The 13,080-nt window shown below is 41.6% G+C and overlaps 1 protein-coding gene across 2 annotated transcripts in view; it reads right to left on the bottom strand.

Moving 5' to 3' along the window:
- The window catches only part of lrp2a (low density lipoprotein receptor-related protein 2a), a 393,751-nt gene that overhangs the window by 20,869 nt on the left and 359,802 nt on the right, over window positions 1-13,080 (bottom strand). For both annotated transcript variants that reach the window (XM_059966386.1, XM_059966387.1), the window contains exons 68-70: window positions 6,065-6,184; window positions 3,084-3,171; window positions 564-631 (exon numbers count right to left, since the gene is read on the bottom strand). In XM_059966386.1, the coding sequence (XP_059822369.1) occupies window positions 564-631; window positions 3,084-3,171; window positions 6,065-6,184 (276 nt within the window). The remainder of the gene's footprint in view (window positions 1-563; window positions 632-3,083; window positions 3,172-6,064; window positions 6,185-13,080) is intronic.

Here is a 13,080-nt window from a genome sequence, read left to right as displayed (position 1 = left end):
AATTTCAGTCATTTCTCAGGGAAGCAAAATTTAAACTAAAAATAATCTAATTTTCTTCCCTTTGCTCACTATGGGCAAAAATCATAAATATGACATTAATTTCACAACAAATAGCAAACACAAATTTTCAGTCCTTGCTTATTTACCTGCAGTGATGGCTTTTCGAAATCAATGAGAATCGTTCAACATTTGCTGTGTGAGCAGAGTCATTTATTTATTTAGCGATATAGTGTAGAACAGGCCCTTGAGAGCAGTGCTCCCACAGCAACCCAGGAGAAATCCAATTAACCTACCCGGTAGGTCTGTGGACTGTGGGAGGAAACCAGAGGACCCAGAGTAGACCCACACATTCCATGGCAAGGACATACTGAGACTTCTTTCAGAGCAGTGGTGGAATTGGAACGCTGAACCCCAGAACATCTGAAGCTGTAATAGTGTCGCACCAGCTGCTACTCTATCATGGCACTCACTAAAACAAAAGCTACCTTTATTGAAAAGCTGGACTAGTTTCACTGGGCTACTGAATGTTTTAATTAACTGAATTTATGTTTAAAAATAATTACCTTTTGATTGATGAGACCCTTGGGATTTTGCAAATTGACAATAATATCCTGTATATCCGTAAGAACATCTGCAGAAAAGATAATGTGTAGTATTTCAGACTTCTCCTTTTTGACAGGAGGAGTATTTTCCCAATCTTATCTGGTCTGTTAGATAATTAATTTTGCAATATTAATAGTTTGTTTTGATATGTAAATAATTCTGTTAAAACACTAAATTGAACAATTTTATTTACACACATATTTGGTAGGTAAATAGTTATTTCATAATGTTTCATTTATAGTTGCAAAAGCACTTAATAATTGTATGACAATTAATCTATTTTCAAATATATCACACATAATTAATATTCCTTTTCTAATTCATGCAAGATTGGGGGTGTAAAGAACAACCAGGAAGACTATTAGAGCTTGCAGCAGAATCTGGACTGGCTGGAAGAAGGCAGATGAAGTTTAATGCAGACAAGTGTGACATTTTGCACTTTGGTTGGCCCAACCAGGGTAGGTCTTACACAGTGAACAGTAGGGCACTGAGGAGTGTGGTAGAACAAAGGGATCTGGGACTACAGATCCATAATTCATTTTAAGTGGTGTCAATCAATCTGATTTTCTCTATAGTTTCCTCTACTGAAATTTTCACTTGTGACTTTTAAACTTTACACTGGAGTTTGATGGATTCTGACTTCTCACTTTTAAAACTATGTACAATGTCTTCCATTGTCCTTTCTGTACTTCAAAACTTATTGATGCAGCTCTATAAAACTCTAGTTAGGCCACCCTTGGAGTACTGTGTCCAGTTCTGGTCGCCTCAGTATAGGAAGGATGTGGAAGCATTGGAAAGGGTCCAGAGGAGATTTACCAGGATGCTGCCTGGTTTAGAGAGTATGAATTATGATCAGAAATTAAGGGAGCTAGGGCTTTACTCTTTGGAGAGAAGAAGGATGAGAGGTGTACAAGATATTAAGAGAAATAGACAAGAGTGGACAGCCAGCACCTCTTCCCCAGGGCACCACTGCTCAGTACAAGAGGTCATGGCTTTATGGTAAGGGGAGGGAAGTTCAAGGGGGATATTAGAGGAAGGTTTTTCACTCAGAGAGTGATTGGTGCGTGGAATGCACTGCCTGAGTCAGTGGTGGAGGCAGACACACTAGTGAAGTTTAAGAGACTACTAGACAGGTATATGGAGGAATTTAAGGTGGGGAGTTATATGGGAGGATGGGTTTGAGGGTCGGAACAACATTGTGGGCCGAAGGTCCTGTAATGTGCTGTACTATTCTATGTTCTAAAACTGGGTACAATAACTGAAAAGGCATTAGAGAGCTCACTCTCACAGACATTACTTCCCATCCTGTGCCACCATGATCCAAACGGGCCTATACGCTAATATCCACTAAGGCCTCACTGGCTAAAGTTCAAATTCCATTCTCACTGAATAAGAGTTAATATGATCAGTAAAACGTACATTATTGATCAATGACTGCTAGAATTAAAACAAAAACAATGAGTATACTGATGAGCATATTGCACTTGAAAATAGATAGTCCTGCAATTATTAAAATCTTGCTCGTGCACTTAAAACAGAAACTTTGTAAGTCGGCTAATTAATTGAGCAGCAAATCATAAGCATAATAAATTCTACAGATGCTGGAAATCCAGAGCAAAGCACAAAATGCTGGAGGAACTCAGTAGTTCAGGTAGCATCTGTGGAAATGAATAAATAGTCAACATTTCAGGCCGAGTCCCTGAAGCCTCTAAATGTCAACTGTTTACTCATTTTCATAGACTCGGAATAATTGATCATATCTGCTGAAGTCATAAATGAAAGAAGTTCCACAATTCATCATTTTGACAATTTGCATTGATCTGTGAATAATGTTAAAGTTAGAATCCTCTCTATGCCTCCTCTCATGTTTGGAGTGTTTTACCAATAAAGGACAAAGTTTTTATCACATTAAACATATCTTTAAGCTCCCTTGAGGATAGAAAAAAAAATCAGAGGCGGTGGTCAGTGATTTCCCAATCAGCGATGTTTGGTGGCGTCCAATTGGGAATTAAGCTCAAATTTTAAAAACTGATGTTTGGAATTTTGAAAAGCACAAGCATAAAAAGAGTGTTTCAAGAAAAGAGGGTGAATGTATTTATTTACGTATTGGGATACAGCGCAGAACAGGTGCTTCTGGCCGTTTGAGCCATGCTGCCCAGCAATCCTCCAATTTAATCCTAGTCTAATCTCATTACATTTTACAGTGACCAATTCACCTACCAGCTGGTACACTCTTGGACTACGGGTTGAAACCGGAGTACCGGAGGAAACACATGTGGTCACTTTGAGTGACGTGCAAACTCCTTATAGGCAGCAGCAGGAATTGAACCTAGATCACCGGTACTGTAACGCGTTGTGCTAACCACTATGCTATTGTTCCACTCTATGAAAAGTAAGAATCTGGTCATGCAAGCAAAGCAAACATCAGCCCAGGTATAAACTGTATTGTGCCTTCTTGGAGTCTGTAGTCTTCAACTTACTTGCATTTTGCAATATGTGTTTCAAAGTAACATATTCCTTCATTCCTACACTTGCAAACAAGTGGCATGGCTGGTTGTTGCTTCAGTGCTACAGAAATAAGCAAAAATACAGTGAAAAAAACAATCTCTTCAATAATAGATCCAAATCCTCCCAGTTACAAGTTGGTGTTTGATAAGGTCTCAAAATCTATCTGCATTCTACTTTCATTACACGACAATAAACATTTTGGAAAGATTACATCAAAAACATGCTACTGATGCATTGTGAATGTACTTCCAATATAGTGGTTCTCTATGGACCCCTCAGTTCATGGTAAGGCTTCATGGCATTAAAAATGATTGGGAATCCTGGGCAGTGGGACACAGGAGGGGAAAAAAGGATCAGCCTTGATAGAATGGCGCAGCAGACTAGATGGGCCAAATGGCCTAATTCTGCTCCTATGTCTTAAGGTCTTAATAGCAGCCGATTCCACCAGACCAGATAAAGAAAGATTCTGAGACTGAGACCAGTGCTACCAGTGGCATCACAGTGTTACCAGTCAGCCTTGAAATCAATGTAGGACTGCCTTAGGAATTCCAGCGCTGGATTTTCCCTCGGCGTTTACTCCCGAAGCCTTCCCCATGAGTGCATATAGATGCAAGGCAGTGGAGGTTGGCAATCAAAGTTTTGTTCTCCTTGATGAACTGACAACCACAGCTGAACAGCCCCATCAACTCAAAGTAATGGGCTTTAAGTTGCCAGCAACCCTCCTGTGCCCCTTCTGTCAGTAGAAACAATTCTGCTGGTCCTAGTAGCTAAGCCACACGTGAAGGCCAGGAGCTGGACTTGGTTGTTCGACGCTATTAGAGCTGTACACCATCGTAAACATGTCATGGGAGCACATCTCCATTACCACACATGGCAGGCATCTGATCAGATATAAACTTTTTTAATGCAATAACACACTACAATCAGGTCTAAAGTGTAAAAGCAACACACACAAAATGCTGGAGGATCTCAGCATGTCAGGCAGAATTTATGGAAATTAACAAATGGTCGACGATCAGAGTAAGGCACTTCTTCAGGACTGAAAAGGAAGGGGGCAGACACCAGAATAAAAAGGTGGGGAGAGGGCAGGGGAAAGCGGATAGTGGATAGGTGACAGATGGATGGGAAAGGTTAAGGGCTAGAGAAGAAGGAATCTGATAGGAGAGGACAGTGGATGACAGGAGAAAAGGAAGGAGGAGGCAGCCCAGGGGAAGGTAATAGGCAGGTGAGAAGAGGTAAAGGGCCAGAGTGGGGAACAGAACAAGGAGGGAGAGAAAAATACTGTAAGGAATAATCAATACTCATGCCATCAGGTTGGAGGCTATCCAGACAGAATACAAGCTGTTGCTCCTCCACCCTGAGGGTAAAAGGCTTGATTTAGAATAGCTACTCTTTTTTAAATAGATTTCCATATTTCTGGGAGATAAAAGGACAGACCTCAGACTGGTGACCCACAGTAGAGGGCTGTCTACTCAAGAGATATGGCTTGCAAAGTGAAATACCCTTGAGAGTAAATGACCAAATGAAAATCAAGTCTGTCTGTGAAGGTTCTCAGTCATCCAGGTCATTGTACAATCAAGCAGTAGAAAATCAAGGCAACTGGACTTGCTGTGTTGTCCAGAAGACGTTTCGCCCCTCACCCGAGAGGCTTCTTCAGTTCTGATCCATAGTGGCTAGTTTTCCAGCTTATAAACTTTGTGAATTGTTGAAAGGTATATCAATTACATGAGGGTTGTCAAGAGTTGTAGAGGTAATGAGAGGGTCTTTAGTCTTAATCTTTGCATGAATGGAGGTGTGAACTGTTATGGAGATGCCAGGGCAGAGATGTCAGAACTACATTGTAAGTAGCTGATAGGTGGTGTTGGACCCCACCCCATCTGTTCAGGGATGGTTTTCCAGTTTAACAAAGGTGGATTCTTTAACCCCTTTTTCTAACCACCTGTCCTCCCTGTCCGAAATGTGAACATTGTTATCATCAAAGGAGTGTCCCTTGTCCTTTAGGAGTAGATATGCAGCCGAGACTTGACCTGAGGCATTTGCCCTCCTATGCTGGGCCATCCATTTGTGAACACAAACAGACAGCAATACTGTATATGCCATCCGATGCAATGGGAACTGCACAGATCTATATATCAGTGAGACAAAACAACCACCATTTCACAAATAACCTACCAACCAGTGAGGGGAAACCCAAGCACCCACAGGAAACCCATGAGGTCACGGGGAAAACGTACAAACTCCTTGCAAGCAGTGATGGGAATTGAACCTGGGTCATCTGTACTGTAACTAACCACTATGCTACCGTGCCTCTGCTTTTGTCATCAGCACACTGGGAAATAGATGCTGACTATCCACTCTGTCTATGTCTCTCATAATGTCATACACCTTATCAAGCCATCTCTCATACTCTGTTGCTTCAAAGAGAAAAGCACGTGCTTGCTCAACTTTTCTTATAAGACATGTTTTCCAATCCTGGCAGATACTTGGTAAGCCTCCTCTGCACCCTGTCTAAATCCTCCATATCCTTCCTAAAATGAAGTGACCAGAACTGAACACAGTACTCTAAATGTAATCCAATCAGCATTTTCTCAACAACCATAAGGCCATAAGATATAGGAGCAGAATTAGGCCATTTGGCCCATTGAGTCTGCTCCGCACGGTTGATCCAATTTCCCTCTCAGCCCTGATCGCCTGTTTTCTCCCTGTATCCCTTCATGCCGACTAATCAAAAATCTGTCAACATCCACCTTAAATATACCCAGTTTCTTGGCCTCCATAGCTACATATGCAACAAATTCCACATATTCCCCACTCGTTGGCTAAAGAAATTCCTCCTCACCTCCATGTTAATAAATTCATTTTATGAGAAAATAATCCTTGCATGCCCCAACAGATGTTACTGTCTGTGAAAGATTTTCCATCTTGAATAAGTGGATTGATCAAATGCACATACCTGCATCACATTCAGATTCGCTGTCAGTTTGAAATTGGCTACCTTGAGGGCACGCACAAGAGTAACCTTTCGGTGTCAGCAAACACAGATGACTACAGACATCCTTGCAAGGATTAGGCACTGAAACAAGAGCGGACTATTAAAATACAGACTATATGACAGTTTTCAAAATACACATTTAATTCAAAATACCAAAAACCATAGCAAAATCAGCTTCAGGTGTAGGAATGCAAACATGGGGAAATCTGCAGATGCTAGAAATTCAAGCAACATACACAAAAAACGCTGGTGGAACGCAGCAGGCCAGGCAGCATCTATAGGAATTAGCACTGTCGACTTTTCGGGCTGAGACCCTTCGTCAGGAGTCCTAACAAAGGGTCTTGGCCCGAAACGTCAACAGTGCTTCTTCCTGTTTATTTTTTGTGTGTGTTGCTTCAGGTGTAGGAAGATGCTTACATGTTAGGGAAAATAGCAGACTTCATGCACAAGTGAAAGGGAAAAATGTCAAAGGTATTGTTCATCATCATTTTTGCACTATTTTGAATTTAACTTGAATTATTTGCACTATTTTGAATTTAATGCTGCCAAGTGGTTAAGGCGTTCGTCTAGTGATCTGAAGGTCACTAGTTCGAGCCTTGGCTGAGGCTGTGTGTGTCCTTCAGCAAGGCACTTAAACACACATTGCTTTGCGATGACACTGGTGCCAAGCTGTATGGGTTCTAATGCCCTTCCCTTGGACAACATCGGTGACATGGAGAGGGGAGACTTGCAGCTTAGGCAACTGCTGGTCTTCCACAAAAAAAAACCCTGCCCAGGCTTGGGCCCTGTAAACTTTCCAAGGCGCAAATCCATGGTTATCAAGACTAACTGAGGCCTACATTATATATATATATACACACAGTACTTACTGTAATTGATTTACTTATTTTTTCTATATTATCAGGTATTGCTTTGTACTGCTGCCACTGAGTTAACAAATTTCACGATATATGCTGTTGATATTAAACCTCATTCTGATTCTGATAATTAAGCGCCATGTAATATGACGTGGACGATCTTGGTATTCCATCTACCATGACCATGATTGTTCTGGGCAGACTTACAACAGAACACAGATTTTTTGTTCCTGCTCAGAATCAATTTAAATTTGAAAATCTAGAACTTCAGCTTTAGGAACTTATATTATCATCTCCTCTAGACTTGTTTATGATTTCATAAGACAGTTTCAGTAGACATTCTAATTCGAGAATCTTCCTTATCATCAGATTATAGGAAAGACTCCAGCAACGATAAATCAGTGGATGATTGACAGGAGGCATAGAGTGAGAATAAAGGGAGCCTTTTCTGGCTGGCTAATGGTGTTACACAGGGGTCTGTGCTGAGATTGCTTTTTTTAACATTATATGTCAATGATTTGGATGATGGAATTGATGGCTTTGTTGTAAAGTCTGTGGATGATATGAAGATAAGTGGAGGACCAGGTAGTTTTGAGGAAGTAGAGCAGATACAGAATACTCAATGGGCCAAATGGCCTAATTCTGCTCCTATATCTTATGGTATTGTTACAGTAAAAGAAAGCTAGATAGGTATCTTATGGATAGGGGAATGAAGGGATATGGGGACAAGGCAGGAACCGGGTATTGATAGTAGATGATCAGCCATGATCTCAGAATGGCGGTGCAGGCTCGAAGGGCCGAATGGTCTACTTCTGCACCTATTGTCTATTGAAATGAGCTACATCTAATTCTGCAGTTATGCAGTCATAGAGTCATACAGCATAGAAACAAGCTTTTACACTGAACATGTTGCTGTCAATCATTGAAACTAATTCCATTTACCAGCTCTTGGTCCATATTCTTTCATACTTTGAAAATCAGAGAGCTCATTTGGATCCTTGGAATCATTGAATCATAGAACCACAGTTTGTTGTTTCTGTGCCCAGTTGTACGATGTGGGCAATCATGGTCTTTCCATGATGATCATGATTGTTTTTGGCAAATTTTTCTACAGAAATAGTTTGCCATTGCCTTCTTCTCTGCAGTGCCTTTACAAGATGGATGACCCTAGCCACTATCAATCCTCTTCAGATATTGACTATGTGGCATCAGTGCTCGCATTACCAGGGCTTGTGATATGCACCAGCTGCTCATACGACCAGCTATCACCTGCTCCCATGGCTTCACCCGACCCTGATCAGGGGGCTAAGCAGGTGCTACACCTTGCCCAAGGGTGACCTGCTGTTAATGAAGGGGAGGAGTGCCTTACACCTCCTTTGGTAGAGACATATCTCTCCCTCGTCACCAAAATAGGACTGTTAAAACTACAATAAAAGATAATGAATGTATTGAACTCTAAGAGTAAAGCAAGTAAAATAATGGAATCAAGGGATGTGGTCCATGTGACAATGTGTCAATGTGACAGGAATCTCATAGCAGAGCAAATGCCCATCACTAATAGAAGACAAGGAGGAATCAGACAATATCACAGTGACATAACAGAACAGGATACACCTGAGCATTTAAAACAGCACAGTAAATATATAAGGAAGAATGGAGAAATATCATGAATTTGAAAGCAAAGGTGAGAGGCATTGATCATGTGGATAGTTAGAGGCTTTCACCCAGGGCTAAAATGGCTGGTACGAGGACACAGTTTTAAGGTGCTTGGAAGCAGGTACAGAGGAGGTGTCGGGTAGTTGTTTTTTATGCAGAGAGTGATGAATGCATGGAATGGGCTATCTGCAACAGTGCTGGAGGTGGATACAATAGGGTCTTTTATGAGACTCCTGGATAGATACATGGAACTTAGTAAAATAGAGCGCTATGGGTAACCCTAGGTAATTTCTAAAGTAAGGATATGTTCGGCATAGCCTTGTGGGCCGAAGAGCCTGTATTGTGCTGTTGGCTTTCTATGTTTCTATTTGGAGAGTTCATTGATGCACAGGGTTTCAGAGAAGCTTTGATGAGGGGATTTATGCTGGAGACAACCTTATCTTATTCATAGAGTCATAGAAAAGTGCAGCAGGGAACCAGGCCCTTTGGCCCATCTAGTCAATACTGAACCATTTAAACTGCCCACTTCCATCGACCTTCTCCAGGACCATAGTCCTCCATATCCCTACCATCAACATACCTATCCAAACTTCACTTAAGCATTGAAATGGAACTTGCCTGCACCTCTAGGATGCTCACATCCCACACTCTCACAACTCTTGAACTTTTCAGCTTTCACTTTTACCCCATGACCTCTGGTCATATTCCCACCCAACCTCAGTGGAAAAAGCCCATTTGCATTTAACCTATATATATGTCTCATAATTTTGTATATTAAATCAAATCTCCACTCAATCTTTTATGTTCCAAGGAATAAAGTCCTAACCTACTTAATCCTCCTTATAACACAGGTCCTCCAGACCCGGCAATATCCTTGTAAATTCTTTTTGAATGATTCATTCGCTGAGTTAGTACAAGGAGGAGGGTATTAATTAAGTCTCTCTTTTATCTATTACAGAGGAAAGACCTGAATTCAGTTGGCCCTTGTAAGCTGTAATGGTCCTTGCTTTGCATAATAATTGGACAAACTGCTGTGCCCACTTAAAGGAAATAAATTATGTCATATGGATGATATTTTTCAGAGTCAAATTCTTTATAGGACTGCCACACTGACATAGCAATGTACAAAGTACAAAGCAATTTTGTTCAGAAATTGCCCAGTCAAGTACGAGACAGTTTTGCCTCAGTATTGTTCATCACCCTCAATACACATTTTGGTAGTTTATGTAATTGATACTCAGATCAATACTGCTGTATACAGTACCGTGGAAGAGTCTGACGCACATATACAGGCCACACAAAAAAAAACAAATTTCACGGCATATGTGAGTGGTGATAAACCAGATTCTGATATAGGTCTCTATTGTGGACATAGGGTGGAAAGGGAGCAGGGAGAGGGGAGGGAGCAGGAAGCACCAGAGAGATGTTCTACAATGATCAATAAACCAATTGTTTGGAATCAAATGACCTTGCCTGGTGTCTCAGGGCTGGGTGTTCCTGTACTCGCACCTCCCTTCCCCCAGCACGACTTCTTTGTTACCTATCCAACACCCCTCCCTCAGTGCTCCACCCTCACCATTCCCAACTTGCTTTGCTTCTGCCAGATTTACAAACTCGTTCTCTGCTCCATATGTATATATGTGTCTAAGACACTTGCACAGTACTGTAGGATGTATAGTACCATTGATAGGTGGATGCTTATAAATTTTATTTATGATTTCTTGTATTTATCATAATCATGATTAATAGCAAAAAAGCTTTCAGATTTTGGCCAACAAAGTAGATCACCTTTCAATTTAGAAAAAGGTTGAAAATTTAGTAATGATTATCATACTGTTACACTTTTCTCATATTGATCAGTGCTGATCAGTTAGCAGAGCTGGGACTTTGGAGCGCAGAAGAATGAGAGGGGACTTGATAGAGATCTACAAGATTATGAGAGGCATAGCTAGAGTGGATAGTCAGTGCCTGTTTCCCAGGGCAACCAATAGCAAACACCAGAGGGCATATGTACAAAATTAAGGGAGGGAAGTTTAGGGGAGACATCAGGGGTAAGTTTTTATACACAGAGGGTTGTGAGTGCCTGGAATGACTTGCCAGGGACGGTGGTGGAGGCTAAAACATTAGGGGTATTTAAGAGCCTCTTGCACAGTCACATGAGTGAAAGAAAAATGCAGGGTTATGGGGTAGTGTGGGTTTAGTACTTTTTTAATTAAGGATTATATGGGTCGGCACAACATGGAGGGCTGAAGGCCCTGTACTGTGCTGTAGTGTTCTATGGTTCTATGGTTTTCATATAATGTGAATTTATTCATTTAGAGATACAGCACAGAACAGACCCTTCCAGCCCAATGAAACACATGACCCTGCAAACTAATAACTATTTAACATTAATCTAATCACAAGACAACTTACAACGACCAATTAACCAACTGATCAGTATGCCTTTAGACTGTCGGAGGAAACCTATGTGCTTCAGGTGGAGAAATCTTTCATTTTTTTTATTTTAGCGATTTAGAGATACAGAGTGGAATTGGCTGTTCCAGCTCTTTGTGCCGCCCAGCCCAGCAACCCCACACCAACCCCCAATTTAACCCCAGCCTAATCACAGGACAATTGACAATTTACAATGACCAACTAACCTACTAACTGTACGTCTTTGGACTGCGGTAGAAAACTGGAGCACCCAGAGAAAACCCACGTGTTTCACAGGGAGACCAAACTGTGCAAAGTCCTTAAAGAAATCATCAGGATTTAACTTGGAACTTCGACACCCGCCCCGAGCTGTATTAGCATTGTGCTAACCACTAGGCTAATAATGCAAAATCTCACACACCATAAAAGAAAATGTTTTCACATTGTTTGTAAATTATATGCAAATAGTTGGCCAATTTACTTTCCAGTGTTGTACTTTTTTTTGGAACACTATGTGATTTCTCTATAAGATTGTGTAATAAGACAGTAGGCATTTGTTCCACATTGCATGGCATTGAACATATTTAAATCCTGACTGCTCAAAAATTTTTATGGAAACAATAATGAAGAAACCTATATCTCTCTGTGGGGTATTCATGACACTCTACCCAAGACCTGAATGACTGACTGTAGTGAAAACTGAGAGGAGGCTATTGGCATGATGAAGGAAGTAATACATACCAGCAAGATCAAGACCAAAATTGGGTTTTGGAATGTATGAACCATGTACAACTTGGCACCGTACCACAGAGGCAGAAATGAGGACCAAGGACCACACCAGGAGCATCTCACCTCTGCCTCTCAGACCCTCAACACAGAAGCCCCGGAGGGCTGTGTCCCAAGCCTCCTCCTCTAACTCCCTATACATCCATGACTGTGTGGCCGTTTACAGCTCCAATCTGCTGATCAGATTTGCAAATGACCTAGTTTTGCCATTGATAGGCCTTATTTCCAACAATGATGAGCCAGCCTACAGAAGAGGGGTCAATACCCTGCCACAGTGGTGTCAAGAAAGCAACCTCTCCCTCAATGTCAAAAAAACAGAGGAATTGATCATGGATTACATGAGGAACAGAGACAGGCTAACCCCTATTGACATCAATGGTTCTGTAGTTGAGAGGGTGAGTAATTTTGGAAATGAATTTAGGAGCCAAGAGGTAATCTTGCAGCTATATAGGACCCTGGTCAGACCCCAATTGGAGTACTGTGCTCAGTTCTGGTTTCCTCACTACAGGAAGGATGTAGAAACCATAGAAAGGGTGCAGAGGAGATTTACAAGGATGTTGCCCGGATTGGGGAGCATGCCTTATGAAAACAGATTGCGTGAACTTGGCCTTTTCTCCTTGGAGTGACAGAGGATGAGAGGTGATCTGATAGAGGTGTACAAGATGATGAGAGACATTGATCATGTGGATAGTCAGAGGCTTTTTTCCAGGACTGAAATGGCTGCTACAAGAGGGGACAGGTTTAAGGTGCTTGGGAATAGGTACAGAGGAGATATCAGGGATAAGTTTTTTACGCAGAGAGTGGTGAGAGCGTGGAATGGGCTGCCGGCAACAGTGGTGGAGGCAGATACGATAGTGTCTTTTAAGAGACTTTTGGATAGGTACATGGGGCTTAGAAAAATAGAGGGCTATAGGTAAGCCCAGTAATTTCTAAGGTAGGGACGTGTTCAGCACAACTTTGTGGGCCAAAGGGCCTGTATTGTGCTGTAGGTTTTCTATGTTTCTATGTTTTTTTTCCTTGAAATACACATCACCAAGTATCTCACCTGGACTGTACGTACCAGCAGTGTGTTGAAAAAGCACAACAGTGCCTCTTTTACCTCCGATGGCTGAAGAAGTTTCCAAATCCTTTACGAGAAATGTACTACCCTCAGTCACAGGGCACTACAGAGAGTGGTGTGGACACTGTAGCACATCCGTTGATGTGAGCTTTTCTCTATTCAGGACATTTACAGCAGCAGGTGCGTAAAAAGGGCTCGGAGGA

The sequence above is a fragment of the Hypanus sabinus genome, chromosome 4 (assembly GCF_030144855.1).
Source record: "Hypanus sabinus isolate sHypSab1 chromosome 4, sHypSab1.hap1, whole genome shotgun sequence".
In the NCBI taxonomy this organism is placed as follows: domain Eukaryota; kingdom Metazoa; phylum Chordata; class Chondrichthyes; order Myliobatiformes; family Dasyatidae; genus Hypanus; species Hypanus sabinus.
Note: the sequence above shows the minus strand (reverse complement) of the source record. Positions and strands in the feature narration are given on the sequence as shown.